Source organism: Palaemon carinicauda, unplaced genomic scaffold, assembly GCF_036898095.1.
Source record: "Palaemon carinicauda isolate YSFRI2023 unplaced genomic scaffold, ASM3689809v2 scaffold1025, whole genome shotgun sequence".
Taxonomy (NCBI): Eukaryota; Metazoa; Arthropoda; class Malacostraca; order Decapoda; family Palaemonidae; genus Palaemon; species Palaemon carinicauda.
The window spans coordinates 12325-37531 of NW_027168511.1; the positions used below are offsets into that span (position 1 = coordinate 12325).

The 25207-nt window shown below is 41.2% G+C and overlaps 1 protein-coding gene across 1 annotated transcript; it reads right to left on the reverse strand.

Moving 5' to 3' along the window:
- Window positions 1-1064: 1064 nt before the first annotated feature.
- On the reverse strand, window positions 1065-24775 carry LOC137635214 (WD repeat-containing protein 75-like; the record flags this gene model as incomplete). The annotated part of the gene is made up of 8 exons (XM_068367673.1): window positions 24597-24775; window positions 20779-20869; window positions 20432-20548; window positions 19586-19789; window positions 10274-10362; window positions 5579-5757; window positions 3167-3322; window positions 1065-1255 (listed from the first exon to the last, which is right to left on the reverse strand). Coding segments are annotated over exons 1-8 (1104 nt in total), but the record flags the coding sequence as incomplete, so codon positions are not given.
- Between the last annotated feature and the right edge of the window lie 432 nt (window positions 24776-25207).

A 25207-nucleotide genomic window follows, 5' to 3' on the forward strand; every position in this document is an offset into this window, starting at 1 on the left:
GGGTGGGACGATCTAGGCAAGATACGTCCGAAACCACGGAGGGAACGTCCGTCCGCTGATTAAAGCCTGTCGAACCCTTTGGTCGTACGACATTGCTTCTCCCCTGGGCTTGGGAGCTTGCAAGAGGTCCCGGACTGGGAGGACGACAGGCATGAACAGACGCACCCTCATGCGTAACACTGACACTTTTCACTGCACTAACACTCACTTCACTTCCCACTGCACTTTTACCTTTCAACTCCCTGACGTCAGCCATGAGTTGATTGCGGTCATTCGCCAATGACTCGACTCTCTCACCCAGAGCCTGGATGGCACGCATCATATCTGCCATCGAAGGTTGATGAGAGCTAGCAGGGGGGTCGGGAGCAACCACTACAGGGGAAGGAATAGGTTGTGGGGCATGGGGAGAGGAAAAATCAACTGAGCGAGACGAACTCCTCCTGACTCTATCCCTCTCTAGCCTACGTGCATATTTCAGGAATTCTTGAAAATCGAATTCCGAAAGCCCAACGCATTCCTCACATCGATCTTCCAATTGACAGGCTTTACCCCTACAATTGGAACAAACGGTGTGCGGATCGATAGAGGCCTTCGGAAGACGCCTTGAACAGTCCCTAGCGCTACACTTCCTGTACTTGGGGACTTGAGAAGGGTCAGACATCTTGAATTAGTCAAAGGGGGAATTCAAAATCTATCCAAGTCGTCAACAAATAATCCAAAATTCAACAAAAGAATGCAAGGAAGTATTGAAGATAACCTCTGCACAGCGAAAGCTAATAACCAGAAATGAATACTTCACCAAATAACGTGAAAATCAATCCAGAAAGCAACAGCGTATTTAGTAGGTCTTGCCAGTGGCACGACAGAGAGAAAATTGGTTCTGTGTTGACATGGAGTACTTGAGTACCTGCTCGACAGATGGCGCTGTTGATGTACACCCCCACCTGTATAGCGATCGCTGGCGTATTTTGTCCTTAGGTTTTTCTGTCGGGCAGCAGAGCTGACAGCTATATGATCACCGGGTAAGTTTAATATTGAAAAAAGTAAGAAACATCTAGTCTTACCTGATAAAGTGACTTGTTGTGTGCGAGATCATAAAATTGAAGATGTCCAGATTTTCCATTTAGAACTATAGCTCTTGTCCTGGGATCGTAAACTATGCCAGCAGGATACGGTTCTACACTATCTATACTTAGGGACACACCCTGGATTGAACCCTCTAGTTTGTAATCTCGAGCAGATATAACTGTAAAAGCTGAAATGAGAGATATATTTCATTATAAGTGAATAACTTTATCCAGGAATTAAAAACTGCTGAAAATACTTGCTTATAGATAAAACATCTCTAAATAACACTAGCATTTGTTAGTTGGTTAGTTTAAAATAAAAATTGAACATGACCTCTTAATCTAATAAGGTTCTTCTATTGCTGGCCCTAAAAGATCTGTGAGGAACGTAAATAAATAAAATCACACATTTTTAAAGCCATTTATATTTTTCCTAAACATACAAAGCCGAGTTCTTTAACCCTTTTACCCCCAAGCTATTTGGAACTTTCCAACCCTTAACTCCCAGGCATTTTTTTTTTAAAGCACATTTTGGAATATATTTTTTTTAAATTTCTCTAACAGCCTTAATTTTTGTCATAGAGAGGTCAGATTGGTCTCATTGTTTTGGAAAATGCATGAAGTTTCACATAAAATTACCAAAAATATGCAAAAAAAATGTAAATAACAGTTTTTTGCAAGGACATACTGGTACGTCCATGGGGGTAAAGGGATGAGTTTTGTGAAACGTACCAGTACGTCCACTGGGACCAATTAAAGAGTCTAATCCTCTTTGAGTCACACCCCAGAGACAATAGCTCATTTTATTTGTTTGTTACCTACTCATGCATACAATACTATGGAAGCTGTATTGACATCAGACAAAAATTAAAAGTCGAAAGAACTTCTGTTACCACACCTAAGCAAGCCTGTGCCATATGCAAGAGTCTGTTCCAGTTGTGCATTCCATGCCTATCATATACCATGACCTATTACCAGAATTTTTGCTTAGTCTTGAGCAATCCCATCAAGTCAAAGACTTTTCCAGTGAGAGCTTGGACTGGGTATCAGAGAATTTCAAATTATGAGATTGCACTGGGAGAATGGAGACTGGTAATACACCTACGTCAGTGAGGATGTTCATCTTTGCTATTCGGAACATTTAAGAAGCAAACCTCAACAATCAAATACATCTGTCCTCCAGAAATTATCTGCATTTTGTCTGGACAAGCTCTATCACTTACCAGTTCAATGATCTGTACTAGCAAAAGCTACTAAGTATTCACAAAGATACTGGTATTAAAGGTATACTGATCTTGCAGGATGAACTTTGCCACTATCTGGATGACTGACGGATACTGACTGCCAAGGATTTGGCTTGGTGACCTTGTCAAACTTGACCTTGTTCACTAAAGTTGCATGCCAAGGTATGACAATCAACACCAAGCAGGAGTAGTATGGTCTTTGGAGGACAAAATTAAATGGACGACATCTGCTCTAAGCACTTTCTAGTTGAGCACTGCCATAATGGACAAGATGTGGCAAGTCACAAAATGCTCTTTGGTCTACCTGGAGAAGCTGGTTCCTTTCAGCAGGTTCAGGAATTGATCTTTCCAGTTCACTTTTGAGGAATTGGAAGGCAGCAACCCAGACCTGGAGACAAAGGAAGTGTTGGCTATCATCTGCTCATAGAGACAGAATCAAAATCTGAAAAAAGAATGCAACAAAGATTCTGTGAAAACCAGATGTTCTTTTGCTCAAAAAAACCTGAAAATGGGAGAGCTTATGGCTTGGACCTGCAGCCAAAACTTTTATGAAAGCAAAAAGTACAGCAGATACATCAACTTCTTTGAAATAGAAGCCGTTTTCTTAGGCTGCCAAACATTCAAGGCATTCTACGAAGGACAATATACTTACAAAAATCTTGCCTTTACTCCTCAATAGAATAACATTCTGCATTGTTTAAATATTACAGAGAGAAATCAATGCAACTTACAGTAACTCCGGAGAGGGAACATACCACCAACTATATCATAAAATTTTCAGTTAACACAATGTACATTTGTTATTAGTTTAAATATAAGTCCTTACTAAGACAACATAAAAGTAAGCAAACATACCACTATCAACATGAGCACAAATGATCTTCTTGTTCTTCGTATCCGTCAAGACATACTTGATGGGCATTCCAAGACGTGGCATGAAATATCTTTTGTTTTCCGTGAGTTGCCATTTCACCAGCACACATTCTCCACTACCACTATATAATTCAGCGCCTGAAAATCGAAGGGTAAAACTTATGAGATCATAAATTCAGAATAACAAGAATATAGAGAGCATTTGTACAGATATTTAGCGCAAAAGAATAAAATACCCTAAAAACTAATAAAGGTTACTGTATAATGAAAAAAAAAATTTGGTTAAAAATAGAAATATTTGCCAATGAACATACATACATATATATACCAAGGTACTTCCCCCAATTTTGGGGGGTAGCCGACATCAAACAAATGAAACAAAATAAAAAAGGGGACCTCTACTCTCTACGTTCCTCCAGCCTAACAAGGGACTCAACCGAGTTCAGCTGGTACTGCTAGGGTGCCACAGCCCAACCTCCCACATTATCCACCACAGATGAAGCTTCATAATGCTGAATCCCCTACTGCTGCTACCTCCGCGGTCATCTAAGGCATCGGAGGCAGCAGCAGGGCCTACTGGAACTGCGTCACAATCGCTCGTCATTCATTCCTATTTCTAGCATACAAACCTAATATTGTTTAATCAATAAAGTTGTGCTGAGATTCAGAGAATCTCCTAATTAATGTATATTTAACAAAGGCAATATTCTTTTTTCACTATATTATCAAGAGTAGGGGCCAGTTGGAATAACCATAAAGGGAGATTAGATAAAGTATAAAAAACTTGCAAAATTATACAAGAAAACTTAAAGAAAGCATGACTTTGTGAAGAACCGACATTTAAAAGCGCAACTCCTTTGCGTAAGACATTCTTAGGTACGCAAACTGCGTTTTTAATGCATAAAATAAATCCCAACAAAAAAGCAATTCTATTCAGTATATCGGAATTAAACAACGACTCACCAGGATTAAAGTTCATTCCAAAATTCCTGGCATCTTCAACATTACAATCATTTACTCCAGTATCCCAACAAATTTTCTCCAATAATGTATATATCAAATACACTATACATTAGTTGCTGAGAAAGAATCTAGGGGTGAATGTAGTTTATGGGGACAGGGCGATATCTTTCTTATTACAGTACTAGCCCAATCTTTTTTCCTTATGGGGAAGATGTGCTTTACTATGATCAGATATACCATAATATGAAGTTATTTTATATTTTTCTAAGTTCAGCCCAAGAAGGGGGTCTGGGGGCTTGGCCCCCGGCTAGGGGTTGTGACCTGGGAACTACTAGGTTCGGTTAGGTTGGGTTTGTGGGGTTTGTATGATAGCGACAGTGGTTGGGGGGTCGCAGGGGGGCGTTAGCCCCCCCGTTAGGTCATTAGGAAGGTAAGGACACGGCTTGTAGGTCAGGTTAGGGGGGGAAAGTTTGGGTTAGTTGTTGTCCATTTTTCTCGGCGTGTCCCCATAAACTACAAAAGCTCCAGAATCTATTGTACTGCATTACATCTACATCTATTTCTCATAAAAAGATCAATAATCTCTGCAGTTCAAAATATGCAGTTTCCAGTGTGGAGCAGAGTTAAAATTACGAATTACAAAATGAAAAATTTCAACAGGAATAATAAACCATAATGAGGCAATTATGAATGTGTTGAGGTGGTTTGGCCATGTTGAGAGAATGAAAAATGGCTGTCTGCTAAAGAAGGTGATGAATGGAAGAGTTGATGGGAGAAGTACAAGAGGAAGGCCAAGGTTTGGGTGGATGGATGGTGTGAAGAAAGCTCTGGGTGATAGGAGGATAGATGTGAGAGAGGCAAGAGAGCGTGCTAGAAATAGGAATGAATGGCGAGCGATTGTGACGCAGTTCCGGTAGGCCCTGCTGCTTCCTCCGGTGCCTTAGATGACCGCGGAGGTAGCAGCAGTGGATTCAGCATTATGAAGCTTCATCTGTGGTGGATAACAGGGGAGGGTGGGCTGTGGCACCCTAGCAGTACCAGCTGAACTCGGTTGAGTCCCTTGTCAGGCTGGGAGGAACGTAGAGAGTAGAGGTCCCCTTTTTGTTTTGTTTCATTTGTTGATGTCGGCTACCCCCCAAAATTGGGGGAAGTGCCTTGGTATATGTATGTATGTATGTATCTTCCATACATACATATACCAAGGCACTTCCCCCAATTTTGGGGGGTAGCCGACATCAACAAATGAAACAAAACAAAAAGGGGACCTCTACTCTCTACGTTCCTCTTATTATTGCAAATCTGTATCCATTCTGCTAACACACACTACTAAGGAAAGGAATGAAAACAACTTTTCGTTCTCACCCACAAAACAAATATACAGTACAGTATAGTAAAACCATACAATTTACAATTATCACGCAAGTGACTTACCTGTCCTCGAGAATGCTAAGTCTGCAACAGGAAGACTATGCCAATGAAGTTCAGTTTTTACAGGATTCTTGTATAGTCCATACCACAAAGATATAAGGCCATTATGGTGCCCAGTAGCGATTGATAACTGTGTCGGATGGCAAGCTACGCATGATATCGTCCGGGGCCCGATGAAATGCCTAGAAGGTAAAATTACACTACCTGTATTCATAAAGTAATTACCATAGCTACAAAAATATACCAAAGTTAAACATTAACCCTTTTACCACCAGGCTCTTTGGAAATTTCCAACCCTTAACCCCCAGGGGGTTATTTTTTTCCCAGCACATTTTGCAGTATATTTTTTTTAAATTGCTCTAACAGCCTTAATTTTTGTCATAGAGAGGTCAGGTTGGTCTCATTCTCTTGGAAAATGCCTGAATTTTTTTTTAAAAATTATCAAAAATATGAAAAAAAAAAATTTTATAGCATTTTTTTGCAAGGACATACCGGTACGTCCATGGGGGTAAAGGGATGGGTTTTGTGAAACGTACCAGTACGTCCTTTGGGGGTAAAAGGGTTAAAACAAAAATTTTTAAAATCAATTTGTATTTTTCCTAGCTATACAAACAAGTCCTTCAGTATGGAGAAGATTCTGGTGAAGATTGGAAATGGCAAAGAAGATTTATCAAGGTTCTGGCGGGCACCAACCAGTAACCACTGGTGGTAAGGGCCTCTCAGTGTTAGCCTTTATTTTGATTTTGCTTGGGGCTTGTGGGGTGGAAGCACCAGCAAGTGAAACATAAAGGACTTAGGTTATTATGCCTAAGAAAAGTAAAAATTACTTTTAAAATTTGTGATTTGTTCCTACGCGAATAAAAACCCTCGTCCATAAGTAGGGGAGTTATTTTTAGGAGGAAGGAAGTCCCACTCGCCCAACTGGCCGGCAAGCAACCCAGAACTGCGATGCTCAGTCCAGAAAGGAGAGCAGAGCAAAGGATTCCTGCATCCTGGGACCCAGAGATTTGCTGGTGCCAAAAGTGTTACCCAAACTCCCTTTGGTCCGGAGTCAATCTCCATCCTTAGATTGAGCTGACAAGGGAAAGAAACAAGGTCAAGGACTCTATATCAGCCTCCAAAGGACGACATGCGAAAGGATAGGAGGGCAACTGAAGCGACTGCTCTGAGAATGTGCCTAAATGCAAATAATAAGGGCACCGTGCCCGTTAGAGCCATTGGGAAATAAATGCATTTCCTATAATACAGTACAATCCTGAGCACCTACTCAGGTCTGTATTTTAAGACTTTTTTACCTTTCACACACTAACTAACCAGCATATTTACTTCAGGATGTACTTTCTGGAAGGAAAAAAAGGGTTAGATGAGTTACTCCCATGGGCAGACAGGTGAGGGTATATGACCGATCAAGAACGGTTGAGAGGCATGGGACCAATAGCGAACAGGGGAACAACCAGTCACATAAAACCACTAGAGCAAAGAGCTGCAATTTGTGAAAGTTTACTAAGTCATGCCACTCTCTTAACAACTTGTGAACCCATAGTAGTATATCTGGTATTGCTCTACAGAGAGCAAACTTGAGAATGGGGTACTAAAATAGCTAGAAATCGCTAAATAGATGAGTGACACCAGACAGGTGGAAACGTTCTGACAATTTAACCATAAAAGAAACCCTTTCTGGTACAACTCAGGAACATAAATGGTGGTCTACCCTTAAATCTGCACTCTTTGGTGTAGATGCAACAGTTCTTCCTTTACTTAACCAGATGGTTCAGTCACTCACTGTCCAAAAGAAAAGGCAACCCTTTTGGCTGATGTTTTTGACAGTAAACAGAGTAATGAAAAACTTGAACTTCCTCATTCCTGTTTTCCCCATTTGTTGCGTGTAAACATTCCAAAGCTGCTTGCCTTTGGGTGTCATTCCAATGTTTGCTTGTCAAGAGCAAAACAGAAAGCGCTAAAAGATTGAAACCGAAGATTTTTTGGGAAGAAAACTCAACGCTCAACTTTCGTAGTTTCTTTGTCCAATGTAAAAGAATGGTAGGATTATCCATTGAAACTCCTACTGAACGGTCTTTAAGACTACCCATTTAAACAAAAGAAAACGGTCTAGTTTTCTTTTGTTCAATTGTCATCAGTTAACAAATACTTTCCTGATATACATAACTTTAATGTGCTACAATAGCTCTAACAAAAGCCTCTTGCATAAAGCTTTTCTGGAAAACTTAATACGAATGAAGAAACAGATAAAAAACATGATCCGAATCCTGCTGCCATACTAATGCTAGGCAAATGCATTACCTCTATACTATTGAGGTGTTGCATTCCAATATTTATTTACAGTGAAAGGAAAGTACTTCACCCAAGCCCAACTGAATTCCTGTTGCTTTCTCTAATATAGAGTTGAAGGCACGATTGCAATCACTCATTAACGAAAAATAAAAATATTAAAAATCTAAAAACAATTTGTATATTCCTAAAACACCTGAATTCTATATACCAGAGTCAAGTCAGCTGAAAACTTTTGGGAATCCTTTCAGGCAAACCCATGATTTTTAATGTAATGAGAGAGAGAGAGAGAGAGAGAGAGAGAGAGAGAGAGAGAGAGAGAGAGAGAGAGAGAGAGAGAGAGAGAGAGAGAGAGAGAGAGAGAGAGAGAGAGACTGTCGAATCCTCCAATAAACTTATCTCTTGCCTTGCAGCAGACTCGGGCTCTGGAAATAATTTGTTTTCATAACTCTCTCTTAAAATGCAAATGCTGGATAGCATACTTATAACTGCATACAATCAAGTACTGCAGGCGCACAGGTTTCTCGATAAGAAAACCAACCCTTGAGTTCTTAAATTTAGAATGATTTCAGAGCCCAAGTGGTGAAATAAACCACTTATTGTAGATTCCTACCTGGCTCACACATATTTGGGGCCTAGTATGACATTAATTAGCTCAAAGACCATTCAAAAGAGAGGAAGAGCTCGGAGTCCCAACTGCCTCACACATCTTTGGGGTCTAGTAAGACATTGATTAGCTCAAAGACCATTCAAAAGAGAGGAAGAGCTCGAGTGAGCCAAGCGGTTACCTTGATCGTTGAGCAACGCTCTGCGATCACCTTAAGTGAATGATGACAGTGCGTAACGCGACACAATTGAGCTAACACAGGACCCTAATCTCCCATAGGCGTCCAAGCTGGCTCGTGTGCTTTACCCCAGTCAGAAGAGCATGAGTTGTCACAGCTGTATGATCCAGACTCACTGAGAGCCTGGATACATCTGCGATCTTTAAACGTGTTGCGAGCCTCGATCACAAGGCATTGAGAGTAAGCTTTAACCTTTGGCACCACGAGCCAGAATAGTTATGAGCTTGAATTGGGTCGAAAGCCTCAGTCACGAAGCTTTGAGAGATCGATTGTTTCAAGCAAACCTCTCAGGTGAAAGGATACTTTTCACCTTTGATGCAATCAGCCACTGACACAGCTGCCAAGATCTTCTAGGTCGAGGAGCTCCAAAAAGGTGGAGCGCTCTTTCATCAGAAAAGCGAGGACACTTCTGAGCTTCCAGGGTAAATAAGATACCAGGCTAGGACAGTAGGTCAAGGCAGCGACTGCATCCACCGAAAATCCCAATGGGTGAACGAGCTCAGAGGGAGAAAAAGGCAAGCATATCTCTTAAGTGAAAGGCTAGCTTCCAATAAAGTGCGCTGAAGATGCCAAGAGGTAGCTTACAAAGCTAACCTCCTGAATCGTTAAATGCGATGTGATCATTGACCAAGGAAATTATTTCAATGTTGTTACTATTCTAAAAAAAATATATTTTCCCTTGTTTCCTTACCTCACTGGGATATTTTCCCTGTTGGGTCCCCTAGGCTTATAGCATCCTGCTTTTCAACTAGGGTTGTGGCTTAGCAAGTAATTATATTAATAATAATAATAATAATAATAATAATGCATCATAACAGTAACAAATCCAAGAGTTCAGGGAAGTCTAAAGTCTAACTCCAAGGAGGTAAAGGTGTGCCCTGGGCCAACAGGTGTTACCCTTTAACCAACCTAAAGAGTTAATGGAGCTATGATATCAATCAAATCTCCAACTCAAGGACAATATCAGCAAGACCCTAATGCATCAAAATGGAAATAAAGCAAAGAGTTAGTGCCATTTGTCAAAGAAGCAGTCAACGTGGAAGGAGGGACGTCTGTCTTCAACCATGGCTTAGGTCAAAGTGAAGGAGGTATGAGTGAGTGGGGACGATTATTTGACACCTCGTAGAAAATTTTAATAGCTGCATACCAGCTTACGCTGATTTTCTCGCTTACGTAAAAACGAAGGTTTGTATTTGTGTTGGAACAAATATGATTCAACTACACTTTTTTTTTTTAAAAAAACATGTATATTTCTGCTGAACCCACTCACATCAACTTGAAGGAATTTTTTTTGCTTTGTTTCCTGGGCCAGATCTATTACAAAATGGTTGAATAACAACATTTAAAAATTGAAGCATTTCCTCCTAACCACAAGCTCCCAATCATATCTAACATTACAATTAAGAACTTATGATCACATCAGCATATCAGCAGGATCCTTACCTGACGGAAATCAGTATTTTGTGTTTTCACTCTGGCCACATACCAGGTAATTTACAACTCCAACATTGTCTTTCCATCAAAAATTAAATCAATAAACTGTAAAATGACATGAAATACTTACTTGCCCTTATCATTAGAGACCAACGACTTGACTACAAGTTTTTTTTTCGTTAGCCACACAACAAAATCGCCGAGGGGTGACAGTGCAATCTGAAATAAGAATGACATCAATAAAAGTATTCTAAAATATGAAAATCTTACATGTTGCAGATACCAAACACAATATCATACTTAACCCTTTTACCCCCAGGTTATTTGGAAATTTCCAACCCTTAACCCCCAGGGGGTTATTTTTTTCCCAGCACAATTTGCAGTATATTTTTTTTAAATTGCTCTAACAGCCTTAATTTTTGTCATAGAGAGGTCAGGTTGGTCTCAGTCTCTTGGAAAATGCCTGAAGTTTCTCAAAAAAATTATCAAAAATATGAAAAAAATATTTTTTATAGCATTTTTTTGCAAGGACGTACCGGTACGTCCATGGGGGTAAAGGGATGGCTTTTGTGAAACGTACCAGTACGTCCTTTGGGGGTATAAGGGTTAATATGTTTTGGTTTCAAACTCCAAGAATTTCTTGTTTCCTGAAACTATAGTAGTACCTTAGTCTACAAGTTTAATTTGTTCTGGGAGCCAGCTTGCAACCTATTATGTTCGTATTCTAAAACAGTTTTTCCCATGAGAAATAAAGGAAATTTATTCATTCGTTCCACAAATCAAACGGCTCTAAGTGTATCACTCAGAGAATCCATGAGCTTTCAAGAAAGCAACAACTGAATACCATGTGAAAGTCAAACAAAAAGGCTTTGGTGACCCACATTTTGTTTTTGAAATACAGGTCACTTAGTTTCTTGGTCCTGAGGTCCAAAGGTAACTTTTGTAGAACCTCCCACTTCAAGCCTTATCAGATACAGACAATGCACCTGCCCATCCTCCAAGCTTTGAAAACTACCTAATGGAGAGGTTCAAATTTATCAAGATTCAGTTCATGCCGCCCTATTATTATTATCACTATCCAAGCTACAACCCTAATTGGAAAAGCAAGATGCTATAAGCCCAGGGGCTCCAATAGGGAAAAATAGCCCAGTGAGGAAAGGAAATAAGGAAATAAATAACTGAAGAGAACAAATTAACAATAAATCATTCTAAAAAAAGTAATGTCAAAAGAGATGTCATATATAAACTATTAACGTCAAAAACAAATATGTCATATATAAACTATAAAAAGACTCATGTCCGCCTGGTCAACAAAAATACCACTTCAATACTCCAGCCCATGGATCAACTTGGTGATCTCAAACTTCGAAAACTTTAAACGAAAACATTGGTCCAACTATGCTTGGAGGTCAGCAAAGGGACCTACCTCACCTTCTGAGAGTATTGAAATGAACATTTCTATATTTTCAATTGCCACAAAACCATTGAGATAGCTTGGGAAGAGCCACCATCAGAGCCCTCAATAATTATGCTTGGAAGAAACTGTGGTCTGAATACATTCCTGAAAGTAATTTGGAGGTATTTGAACCTATGCAGAAGGTAGTTGATGATGAAATTGTGCCTTGGGAAAGACACTGGGGTCGGATGTGGACTAGGACATCAACAATCTTCTTGAGGAACATTGGGGTTGCATAAGGTGTAGCATCAAGAGAATGGAAAGCCGAGATTTAATCTCACAAAGGAGCGACAAACTGGGAAACCTTTCACTTCAAATGAAGTTATGAAATGCTAAAAACGCAGTAGGGGAAACCCTACAATTTCCTTTTTTTTAGAAATATATCACCCAGATAAGGCTTCAGTAGACTTAGCAACAAATCAATTTACATACCAACAATGCAATGTTTCACTTCAATGCTATTTGAAAAAAAAAAAAAAAAAATGTTATTTTTATTAATAAAATAAATTTTTGAATATACTTACCCGATAATCATGTAGCTGTCAACTCCGTTGCCCGACAGAATTCTATGGAGGGATACGCCAGCTATCACAATACTAGAAGGGGGTGTACTTACCAGCGCCACCTGTGGCCAGGTACTCAATCATTTGTTGTTGACACCTCCTCAATTATTCCTCGGTCCACTGGTTCTCTCTGGGGAGGAAAGGGAGGGTCGATTAAATCATGATTATCGGGTAAGTATATTCAAAAATTTATTTTATTAATAAAAATAACATTTTTCAATATTAAACTTACCCGATAATCATGTAGCTGATTCACACCCAGGGAGGTGGGTGAAAACCAGTGTACAAGATTAAAGGATAGCTAAGTATCCCATATTTCATATAACAGTTATCTCAAATAACAATGAAATAATAAGTACCTGGTAAGGAAGTCGAATAGAACCGTTACTCTGCCTCTTTATTTAAAGTTCGTCTTCCTTACTGAGCGCAGCGTTCCTCTTGGAGGCTGAATCAACCCAAAGGTGCCAAAGTACACGGGGTTGCAACCCCTACTAAAGGACCTCTACCAAACCTTTAACCCAGGCGCTTCTCAAGAATGAATAGACCACCCGCCAAATCCAAGGATGCGGAAGGCTTCTTAGCCTACCGTAACAACCATAAAAAACAACAATAAAAGTATTCAAGAGAAAGGTTAAAAAAGGTTATGGGATTAAGGGAATGTAGTGGCTGAGCCCTCACCTACTACTGCACTCGCTGCTACGAATGGTCCCAGGGTGTAGCAGTTCTCGTAAAGAGACTGGACATCTTTCAGATAAAATGATGCAAACACTGACTTGCTCCTCCAATAGGTTGCATCCATTATGCTCTGCAGAGAACGGTTTTTATTAAAGGCCAACGAAGTAGCTACAGCTCTTACTTCGTGGGTCCTTACCTTCAGCAATGCAAGGTCTTCCTCCTTTAAGTGAGAATGTGCTTCTCTGATCAGAAGCCTTATATAGTACGAAAGCCCATTCTTGGACATGGGTCTCGAGGGTTTCTTGATGGCACACCATAAGGCTTCTGATTGTCCTCGAATAGGTTTAGACCTCTTCAGATAATATTTGAGAGCTCTGACAGGGCAAAGAACTCTCTCTAGTTCGTTACCTACCATGTTGGAGAGGCTAGGTATTTCGAACGATCTAGGCCAAGGACGTGAAGGAAGCTCGTTCTTTGCTAGGAATCCAAGCTGAAAAGAACATGTTGCAGATTCGGTTGTGAAACCAATGTTCTTGCTGAAGGCATGAACCTCACTGACTCTCTTAGCTGTTGCAAGGCAAACGAGAAAAGCAGTCTTGAGGGTAAGATCCTTGAAGGAAGCTGACTGGAGAGGTTCGAACCTAGATGTCATAAGGAACCTTAAGACTACGTCTAGATTCCAGCCTGGAGTGGAAAGACGACGTTCTTTAGACGTCTCAAAAGACTTGAGAATGTCTTGAAGGTCCTTGTTGGAAGACAGGTCCAAACCCCTGTGGCGGAGAACTGAGGCCAACATGCTCCTATATCCTTTAATCGTAGGTGTTGAAAGGGATCTCTCATTCCTAAGATGTAGAAGGAAGTCAGCTATTTGGATCACAGAGGTATTGGTAGAGGATATTGAATTGGCTCTACACCAGCTTCGGAAGACCTCCCACTTAGACTGGTAGACTCTACGAGTGGAAACTCTTCTAGCTCTGGCAATCGCACTGGCTGCCTCCTTCGAAAAGCCTCTAGCTCTAGCGAATCTTTCGACAGTCTGAAGGCAGTCAGCCGAAGAGCGTGAAGGTTTGGATGCAACCTGTCTACGTGTGGTTGACGTAGAAGGTCCACTCTTAGAGGTAGAGTCCTGGGGAAGTCGACTAGCCATTGAAGTACCTCTGTGTACCATTCTCTTGCAGGCCAAAGGGGAGCAACCAGCGTCAGCCGTGTCCCTTCGTGCGAGACGAATTTCTGCAGAACTTTGTTTATTATCTTGAACGGAGGGAATGCGTACAGGTCGAGATGGGACCAGTTCAGAAGAAAAGCATCCACATGAACCGCTGCAGGGTCTGGAACAGGGGAACAATAAAGCGGAAGTCTCTTGGTTATGGAGGTGGCAAACAGATCTATGGTAGGTTGACCCCACAAGGTCCAAAGTCTGTTGCACACACTCTTGTGGAGGGTCCATTCCGTGGGAATGACCTGATTCCTTCTGCTGAGGCGATCCGCTGAAACATTCATATCGCCCTGGATGAACCTCGTGACCAGAGTGAGGTTTAGACCTCTTGACCAAATGAGGAGGTCCCTTGCGATCTCGTAAAGGCTCCTCGAATGGGTCCCTCCTTGCTTGGAGATGTAAGCCAAGGCTGTGGTGTTGTCTGAATTCACCTCCACCACTTTGCCTAGCAGGAGGGACTTGAAGTTCAACAGGGCTAGATGAACTGCTAACAGTTCCTTGCAGTTGATGTGGAGTAATCCTTGTTCCTTGTTCCATACTCCTGAGCATTCCCGTCCGTCCAAGGTCGCACCCCAGCCCGAGTCCGAAGCATCTGAGAAGAGATGAAGATTGGGGGTCTGGATGGCCAATGATAGACCCTCCTTGAGAAGGAGATTGTGCTTCCACCACAGGAGAGTGGTCTTCATCTCTTGGTTGATAGGGATAGAGACTGCTTCTAGAGTCGAGCCCTTGTCCCAATGAGCAGCAAGATGGAATTGAAGAGGGCGGAGGTGGAGTCTTCCTAGCTCGACAAACAGGGCCAGTGATGAGAGGGTCCCTGTGAGACTCATCCACTGTCTCACTGAGCAATTGCTCCTCTTCAGCATGCTCATGATGCACTCTAGGGCTTGGTTTATCCTGGGGGCCGATGGAAAAGCCCGAAAATCCTGACTCTGAATCTCCATTCCCAGGTACACAATGGATTGGGAGGGAATGAGTTGAGATTTCTCTATATTGACTAATAGACCTAGGTCTCTGATTAAGTCTAAAGTCCAATTGAGGTTCTCCAGACAACGACGACTCGTGGAGGCTCTCAACAGCCAGTCGTCTAGGTAGAGGGAGGCTCTGATGTTCGACAAGTGTAGGAATTTCGCTACATTCCTCATCAGATGAGTAAAGACCATAGGAGCTGTGCTTAGGCCAAAACACAGGGCTTGGAACTGATAGACAACCTTTCCGAAAACGAATCTCAGGAAAGGTTGGGAGTCTGGATGAATGGGAACGTGAAAGTATGCATCTTTCAAGTCCAACGAGACCATCCAGTCCTCCTGTCTGACCGCTGCTAAGACCGACTTGGTCGTCTCCATCGTGAACGTCTGCTTGGTGACATACTCGTTGAGAGAGCTGACGTCCAGCACCGGTCTCCAACCTCCTGTCTTCTTGGCCACAAGAAAGAGACGGTTGTAAAAGCCCGGGGATTGATGGTCCCGGACTATAACCACTGCCTTCTTCTGCACAAGTAGAGACACCTCCTGTTGCAATGCTAGCCTCTTGTCCTCTTCTTTGTAGTTGGGAGAGAGGTTGATGGGCGATGTGGTCAGAGGTGGTTTGAGGCAGAATGGAATCCTGTAACCGTACCTCAGCCAACTGACAGACTGTGCGTCTGCACCTCTCTTCTCCCAGGCTCGCCAGAAGATCTTGAGTCTGGCTCCTACTGTTGTCTGGAGAATCTGAGAGTCAGTTCTTTCCCTTAGATGTCCTGGATCCTTTCCTAGACTTGCTCCTGTGAGAGTCTGGACGGGAGCTTCCTCGGCTGGGGGCTCTACCACGAAAGGGCGGTATGAACCTCGTAGCCGGGGTATCAGCCACTGGGGAGCGATAAGTCTTGGGGACTGAGGTGGCAACCTTAGACTTACGAGCCGATGAGGCTACAAGATCGTGCGTGTCCTTTTGTATCAGGGCAGCCGACAAGTCCTTAACTAGCTCCTCGGGAAAGAGGAACTTTGAGAGTGGAGCAAAAAGGAGTTGTGACCGTTGGCAAGGTGTAATGCTGGCGGAAAGGAAGGTACACAGTTGTTCCCTTTTCTTCAACACCCCTGATACAAATAACGACGCTAGCTCACCCGATCCATCTCTGATGGCCTTATCCATGCAGGACATTATTAGCATGGCAGAATCTTTGTCCGCAGGAGAGGTTTTCTTGCTGAGGGCTCCCAGGCACCAGTCGAGAAAGTTGAACATTTCAAATGCTCTGAACAACCCTTTCAGAAAATGATCCAGGTCTGAGAAGGTCCAACAAACCTTCGAGCGTCTCATAGCAGTTCTCCGAGGCGAGTCCACCAGACTTGAGAAGTCAGCCTGGGCAGAGGCAGGTACTCCTAAGCCTGGTGCTTCCCCTGTGGCATACCAAACGCAACCTTTCGAAGCGAGCTTCGTTGGAGGGAACATGAAGGAAGTCTTGCCAAGGTGTTGTTTAGACTGCAGCCACTCCCCTAAGATCCTTAAAGCCCTCTTGGAGGATCTAGCTAGGACAAGCTTAGTATAGTTGGACTTAGCTTGTTGTACGCCCAGCGAAAACTCAGATGGTGGAGAGCGGGGAATAGCAGAGACGAAGTGGTCTGGGTAAATCTCCCTGAGTAGAGCCAAGACCTTACGAAAATCAATCGACAATGGAGAAAGCTTAGATTCGTCCACGTCTGATGAGGGATCAAGGTGTGCCTCCTCATCATCCGACACCTCATCAGCAGAGGGTAGCGAAGCGATCGGACCAGAATGCTGAACCGCAGAGTCAGAACGGGTAGGAACAATAACAGTGGTTTCCTCTTCCAGTAACTGTTGAGGGAAAACCTGAGGCTCAGACTGCAAAGGCTGAACAACAGACGAAGCAGAAGGCAGGCGCATGGGTGAAGGAGGTTGACTCCTAGCAAGAGAGGTTGAACCCAAGGATTGCACAAGCTGAGCGGAGGACGGAGGCGGAGTAGTCCGTTCCTGTTCCTGTGAGATGAGCGGAGCATGATGAGGTTGAGGCTGCGCAGAACAAGGTAAAGTTCTCGCAAGCTGAGGCTCCTGAGGCGCAAGTCCAGGGTGTAGAGGAGCTTGCCTTGAGAAGGGTTGAGCTCGCTGCAGCGATGGCTGAGCAGACAGACTCACGGAGGGGAGAGGTTGTTGTACCCCAACCGAGAGTTGCACCACTGGTGGAGCAGCAAGGGGAGGCGGAGGAAGAGTGGAATAACTCTCCTGATCCCAAAGCAAGGGTTGCCTTAAAGAAGGCTGAGGCTGAACACCACTGGGAACAGCGAACTCCGAAAGTGGCTCAACATCGTACGCCTGGCAGATGGTGCTGCGACCAGGCGGAGCAAGTGCAGGCGGGGCGAGCACAGGCGGAGCGAGAACAGGCGGAGGGAGTGTAGGCGGAGGAGGAGGTGCAACACTCTCAGCCCGACACTCACGCATCAAGTCCGAAAGCTGAGCTTGCATGGACTGAAGCAGGGTCCACTTGGGATCGGCAGAAACGATAACAGACTGAGGTAAAGTCACAGTCGGGCTCTGTTTTGGCAGAACCTTACTCCTCTTGGGCGGAGTACAGTCGACAGATGACTGAGGCGAGTCAGAGCTGAGCCAATGACTGCAACCTGGCTGAGCACTCGCGGACTGGATTCTACGTTTAAGCGGTCTCGAGACCTGAGACCAACGTTTCTTCCCTGCTAGTTGATCAGCGGACGAGAATAAGACGGGCTCAATCGTCTGCAGGTGGGAGTGACGGTCTAAGGAAGACACGCCCGCAACCACCGAGGATAGTTCTGTGCGCCTAACAAGGCCTGTCGAACCCTTAAGCCCTTCGACATTGCTTCTCCCCTGGGCATGGGAGCTTGCAAGAGGTCCCGGACTGGGAGGACGACTGGCTCGCACAGAAAAATCCTCACGCACCACACTGGCACCACTAGCACTTGGCACTGCACCGACACTAGCACTCGTCACAGCACTGGTACGCAAAACAACTGACATATCAGGCGGAGGGCACACAGTAGGTTCGGGGGTAGCCACTACAGGGGTAGGAAAAGGTAGGGGATCATGAGGTGAGGAAAACATAGAAGAGTGAGAAGAACTTCTCCTAACTCTACCTCTCTCTAACTTAGATGAATATTTTAAAAGACGGACAAATTCCAATTCCGAAAGTCCGGCGCATTCCTCACATCGATTTTCTAATAGACAGGGCCTGTCCCTACAGTCAGAACAAGCGGTGTGAGGATCTACCGAGGCCTTCGGAATACGCCTATTGCAAGACCTACATCGTCTATGGGAGGGGGCTTGCGAAACGTCAGACATCTTGTTTCAAAGAGTTAGCCAAAGGGTGATCCAAAAACAAGCAAAATTCGTTAACCGTTATATCAGTATTATATAAAAGCTATCTAGCTAATATAAGAAGGATTCCAGTAAAGCGACAGCCGTTAATCTGAGAGAATACTTCACCAAATATCCGTGAATAAACTCGAAGACCATAAGCGTATCCCAGAACGTCTAGCCGGAAGCACGACAGAGGAATAATTGAGGAGGTGTCAACAACAAATGATTGAGTACCTGGCCACAGGTGGCGCTGGTAAGTACACCCCCTTCTAGTATTGTGATAGCTGGCGTATCCCTCCATAGAATTCTGTCGGGCAACGGAGTTGACAGCTACATGATTATCGGGTAAGTTTAATATTGAAAAAGCAAAAGCAGTTGTCTCTAGATAGGTTCCATGCGAAAGTTTAACGTAAGTGTAAAAGAAGACAAATGAGGCCCACAAAGCAGAAATTAAAGGATTTAGTTTGTGATAGTGAATGTCATTCAAGAGAGAACTTATATTTTAACAGAAGTTCTCAAGGAAGGAGATTCTCCTTCCATGCAGTAACCCCCTCCTCCATCATCGGCCTTACGACAGCAACGACTCTACTCAAAGGTAAAATGCGAGTTAACCCTTTTACTCCGAGGCTATTTGGAAATTTCCAACCCTTAACCCCCAGGGGGTTATTTTTTCCCCAGCACATTTTGCAGTATATTTTTTTTAATTGCTCTAACAGCCTTAATTTTTGTCATAGAGAGGTCAGGTTGGTCTCATTCTCTTGGAAAATGCCTGAATTTTCTCAAAAATTTATCAAAAATATGAAAAAAAAAAATTTTATAGCATTTTTTTACAAGGACGTACCGGTACATCCATGGGGGTAAAGGGATGGCTTTTGTGAAACGTACCAGTACGTCCTTTGATGGTAAAAGGGTTAACATGTCAAATATTTCCATTTTTCTTGTGAATTGTTACTTTGTATCCACATCTCATGTTAAGGGTTATAATTTGTACAATAATTACCATTACAAAACGTTCAAGCATTAGTGTATATATGGAGGTGTAGAACAAATCAAGTGAATTTCCCTTATGGGAAAAATTGCTTTAGGATACAAGCATTTTAGGTTGCGAGTTTGCTAATACATACTTCAGCAAACATTTAAAAACCAAACAATCAAAATAAAACCCACAAACTACTGCATAAAAGAATAACCATTCTAAACTATACATACCTTGCCATGACCAAGCTTGACATTCAATTCCACAGAGGAGCGAGTTAGTGTTTTCAAGGTAGATTCTGAATGGTAAATGAGGAGTTTGTTTTCATCTTCATCCTCTTCCACGATACCAAACGCTACTACACTCAGATTCCCACAAGAGAGGAAATTAACTACCTTGCATTTCTTCTCTGTATCACGTTCTATCACATTACATTCCTGAAAGATAAAAACAATGAATATACATCATCATTATCATTAACAATTCCTCCTACGCCTATTGACGAAAAGAGCCTCGGTTTGATTTTGCCAGTCGGCTCTATCTTGAGCTTTTAAATCAATACTTCTCCATTCATCTTCTTCTCCACAAGACACTAGAAGAGTTGGATGATCCAGGCCTACATGCCTGAGGACTATGAAATATACAGTTATTGCAAATTAATTATAGCGCAGAGATTTTCTGAAAGTAAATTTATTATTTTAATACCTGTCCCAACAATAATTGTATTATACATCTTAATAGTTGACAAACTAAAAATCATAGGACCAAACTAGTTCCATTAACACAAGGTCACTCTAGTAATGGAACAAACACCAAACAGGAATGCTATCTAAGATGAACAGGAATGTGGATGTCTGCAGGTACGCACAGAAACCTGTCATACAGCTAATTATTAATAAACGATTGTAAGTCGTTTCTTTTTTGTCTTAAATGTCTTTTCCATAAAATGTACTGTAATTAAAGGATATTACAACCATTTTCCTTGAGCAACTAACATTATGAAAAACTATTAGAGGAGCCTTCTGGCAGACTGCCAAAATCTCTGAAAAAGTGGTAAATTTGCAGATGCAAGAACTTACCTCAACTAACGGACTTCCCTTTACGTCTTTCTGTAGGTTCCAATGGCACAATTTCCCCGTTTCATCACAAGATATAAAATTATCTTCAACACCTTCTATTAATGCTAGGCCAACAATCTACAAAAAAGAAAAAAAAGGCAAGAGATTCTTCATTATTTGAGTTTGAGAGCTGCTAACCACAAGATTAGGTAAATGTAAACTTCGGATCCTCATTAAAAAGTAAATACCGTATTGTAATCTCATTTCAAAAACTCATAATTTTAGGAAACCATCAGTCATATATTACATACAAACATAACTGAAAATTTGACTAAAACTTTCTTTTTTAAGTTATAAAATAGCAATACCTCATGTTTGTGTCCTTTAAGTATTTTCACAAGACTACCACTTGACGTGTTGAATACTCTTACGGTGGATTCCAATACTGCCAACAAATACCTGAGAGAAACAGTTTATAAGTTAAAATTCACACTTAAAAATATACAATTTTTATTATCTTTATATATAACTAACACTGATGAATTAAGAACTGTAATCTTCTATTTATCAAACCACATCCTGTATGCCACAGTTTGATACTGTACAAAGTCTTTACAGGAGGTATTAACAACCTAAATAGAGCCAAACACATTTGAATCATTTAATATACCTAACCTAAGCGTATGAATTTTGTTTTATTCCCCGAGTATTTTTTCGTAATATGAGGTGTAAAAATCTTCGTATGTCGTTTCGTAATGGGATTTTTACGAAGGAAAAATCTATTTCTGGGCCCAACCTGTGTGGCTCTGTGAAATGCTCCTTAAAGCACTATTTCAAAGGTATAAATACTACTAAATATACCAGAGAAAAAAGTAGCATGGAATGCCAGGAATATACCCAGCTCGCTCACCCCTAAAGGGTGTCGGTATTAAAACTGGGGTGAGTGATACCCCTACCAGAGATCCCTTTCCAATTAGACTTCTCCCTCCTCAAAATCCCCCGTTACTACGGGGTGTCGTTCACTACAGCTACTGCCCCCCCCCCCCCCCCCACCACCACCACCACTACCTATCCTTCTCCCCTCATTCCTTGTTAGCACCCGTGAACGTTCGGACGTGTTTTTCGTAGCTCTGTGTTATTTTGTGTTTTTCGTGACTCTGTGTTATTTTGTGTTTTTCGTAGCTCTGTGTTATTTTGTGTTTTTGTAGATGTCAGGCGTTTAGGGGATCCCTGCTCCCAAGTTGAGTATCATATTTGTCTGTTTGGGATTTCTAGGTAGCGACACACGTTCATTTAGTAACCTTGTTGGTTTTTCTCTCAGCCGTTTTGTTGACGATCCCTTACGTGTGTGTATGCGGCCTTTTGGTGTCTTTCATATGCAGAAACTTTCATATCTAAAGATTTCACTGATATTGTAATCTCCAGTCAGAACTACTTTTTGGGACATGTCACTTTCTCTTGGCCAGTTTCATTTCTATAAGTTTCCATACATGATCCCACCCATTTTAATACTCTCTCCTCCCTCAATTACATCACACATTTAAAACAGTTCCTCATTGATATGTATTTAATCCTTTTACCCCCAGGCTATTTGGAACTGTCCAACCCTTAACCCCCAGGGGTTATTTTTTTTCCAAGCACATTTTTCAGTATATTTTTTCTAAATTGCTCTAACAGCCTTAATTTTTGTCATAGAGAGGTCAGGTTGGTCTCATTCTCTTGGAAAATGCCTGAAGTTTCTCAAAAAATTATCAAAAATATGCAAAAAAAAATGTAAATAGCAGTTTTTTGCAAGGACGTACCGGTACGTCCATGGGGGTAAAGGGATGAGTTTTGTGAAACGTATCAGTACGTCCTTTGGGGGTAAAAGGGTTAAGAAAACCATCCATATTAACAACATCCCAAAGAGGTGGCAATTTCCATTTTAGAGGTAATAGGGGTAACTGCTGTGTTTATAGGTGTTTTGAATGGTTTCGATGCTGTTAATCACATGAAATTCGTAATTTTCAAGCAATATGGCCAGGTTAAATGAGGAAATAAGGCTAAAAACCAGTTTCAGGAGAAAAGGCAATAAGGAAGCTAACTAAAGGTTGTGAATTAGTCTTAGGGTAAGCTAGGAATACGGCGATTTAACCCTGGAAAGGTATGATGGGTCGTATGCGACCCCTACAGCATTTTCAAAACCTGTTTTTTCCCCATAAATCATCAGCTGTCTCGAATATGGAAGTGATCGACCTGCAAGGGGTGACTAGTCTACATGCCATTGTCTGCTTTAGGACTGATTTTTGTCTAACTTCCCTCCTTCCCCGTTTTTTTATCCCCCCAGGGGTCGACCTCGACCCTGACATACCTTTATAGGGGTAAGTGATCAAACAGCAAAGTTATTACATAATTATAAATTGTCGAACAGTGTTGATACTTGTTTGGTTCTTTATAGTTGGAAAGTGTGGGTGGATGGTGTGTCTACCACTTGCATGACATTGGTTTTGGCTTAGATGCCATATATTGCCATGAGGTCCATTTTCCCTCAAATGCTAATTTTTGAATTTTTTTATTTTTAGCAAATTTCTGATTTTTTCTATTTATTTTGAATTTATCTTCAATAATGGCCAGCAGGCAGTATTCCCTAGGCATGGATGTCATCAACACACTTCTAATGGAGTTAAAAAGAGATGTTGATGACACCTTGAAATTTACATACCCATTCTTCATTTCAAGTGGTAGATTGGGCTGTAAGAGTTGTTGCGGTCTGCGGCCATTTTGTTGACATACCCGAAAGGTAAGTTGGCATATCTCTATATATTCTTGTTCTGTATAGAATTCGAGATATTTTGGTATATTTTAATGCATGAATATCATATTTTATAGGAGATACAATGATTTTCATAAGAAATTTACATTGTGAAATAGGCCGTCAAAAAATGACCTTTAGATTTCGCCCCTGATATAACAGTAAATTACATCTTAGTGCACATTTTATTATGTATTTCTGTTCTAGAATAATATGAGTTTATTCTATAAAAAAATTAGCCTCTTCCTATTTCATTTGGGTACCCAAAATAATTCATGAAATTTGGACAAATGGTTTTGGCCAAAAAAAGTTACCCTTTTTTTCTCATTTCAGATCTTGACTTCTATGGGTCCAACTCATTTACAGCAATTACACTCTGTTGCTTTGCCATCTAAGAAGGTTTCCCTAAAGGGATTTATGTGTATATGTATATTTCTATTTTTTGTGAATATTTACGTCTTTTTTTTTTGTATACTTAAATTTTTAATATATTTCCAATAAATAGCTATTTTGTAGATGAGTATCATTTATATTTTCAGTAGTTTTTAGCATTCTTTGAAGTCTTTTTAGCAAGTCAAACAATACAGATTGATGTACTGTATAACTAAATTGTTCCTGAATTTTTTTTGGAGTCGGGGTCGCACGCGACCGAGTATACCCTTAGAGGGGTGTCCGAGTAGCGTACCTATCCAGGGTTAAGGAGGGTGGCAGGCTCGGTTGGTAAGTAGGTAAGGATACAGCTCCTAGGTTAGGTTAGGTTAGGTAGGGAACTTCTCATTTGGTGGTGCTCCTGTGTTTGTTTCCTGGAGTGTATGTATGATAGCGGCCACCTGTATCATATGACGAATGACTAAGAATACGGCTGCGTAAGGGGGGTCGCAGGGGGCCTAGGTAAGTAGGTAGGGACATGGCTTGTAGGTTAGGTTAGGTGGGGATGTTCAGGTTAGTTGGTGTCCATTTTCTATAAACGCGGGAGGATGATATGCAAAGGTTTCCGTTTCCTTTTTAAAATATAGTTTTTCAAGTCATAAATTCTGGAATTTTAAAAAATCTATTTGAAAAATATGGACTTCACCCCATTAATTTCACCCAAAATGGCTAAAAGGGCAAAATTTTGAGAAAATACAATGATTTTATCATTTGTACGAGTACATTCTGGGGAATCATAACATTAAGCTGGAGGAATACGTAAGAAATTAAACAAAAATAAAAATAAATAAAACAAGATATGGACTATTATAAATCATACAGCATATTGTATAAATATAAACCAGTGGAATACAATTAATACATTATTTAAGCAATAAATCATTGTTTCATCTGCGTATGACTTCGCCATGAGTTGAAGTCAACCACGGCAGAGCAAACACACGAGTATAATTACTAATAACTTACTTTGAACTTGAGCTAATTAAGGGCTTGCACTGCAGTAAAGGACCCCAATAATATACAACACGTGAATCCTCCTCCATTGTTAAAAATATTAAATTAATACACAATTTATACACGTTACAAATAAAACATTTTGGTTGAGCAGCGAGCCGATCACGCTTTGCTGTATGTCTTTAGTAATCAAAGGTAGTCTCTTTGTAACGGCACATCTTAAATTATTCTTCCATACAGCTTCCCTGTATAGGTACCTGATATCTTTGTCGTTGTCTTTGTCTTTATCTTTGTCTTTGTTATTGTCTTTGTCGTTGTCTTTATCGTTGTCTTTGTCGTTTTCGTTGTCTTTTCTTTATCTTTGTCGTTTTCGTTGTCTTTTCTTTGTCTTTATCTTTGTCGTTGTCTTTGTCGTTTTCGTTCTTTTCTTTGTCTTTGTCTTTGTCGTTGTCTTTGCCTTTGTCATTGTTATTATTATTATTATTATTATTATTATTATTATTATTATTATTAGCTAGCTTTTATATATGACCCCTTTTTGCATTTATATTAGGATTTTCTAACATGAAACTCACTATTATGATATTTTGTGACATAATAATTCACATTACCAAAAAAAAAAA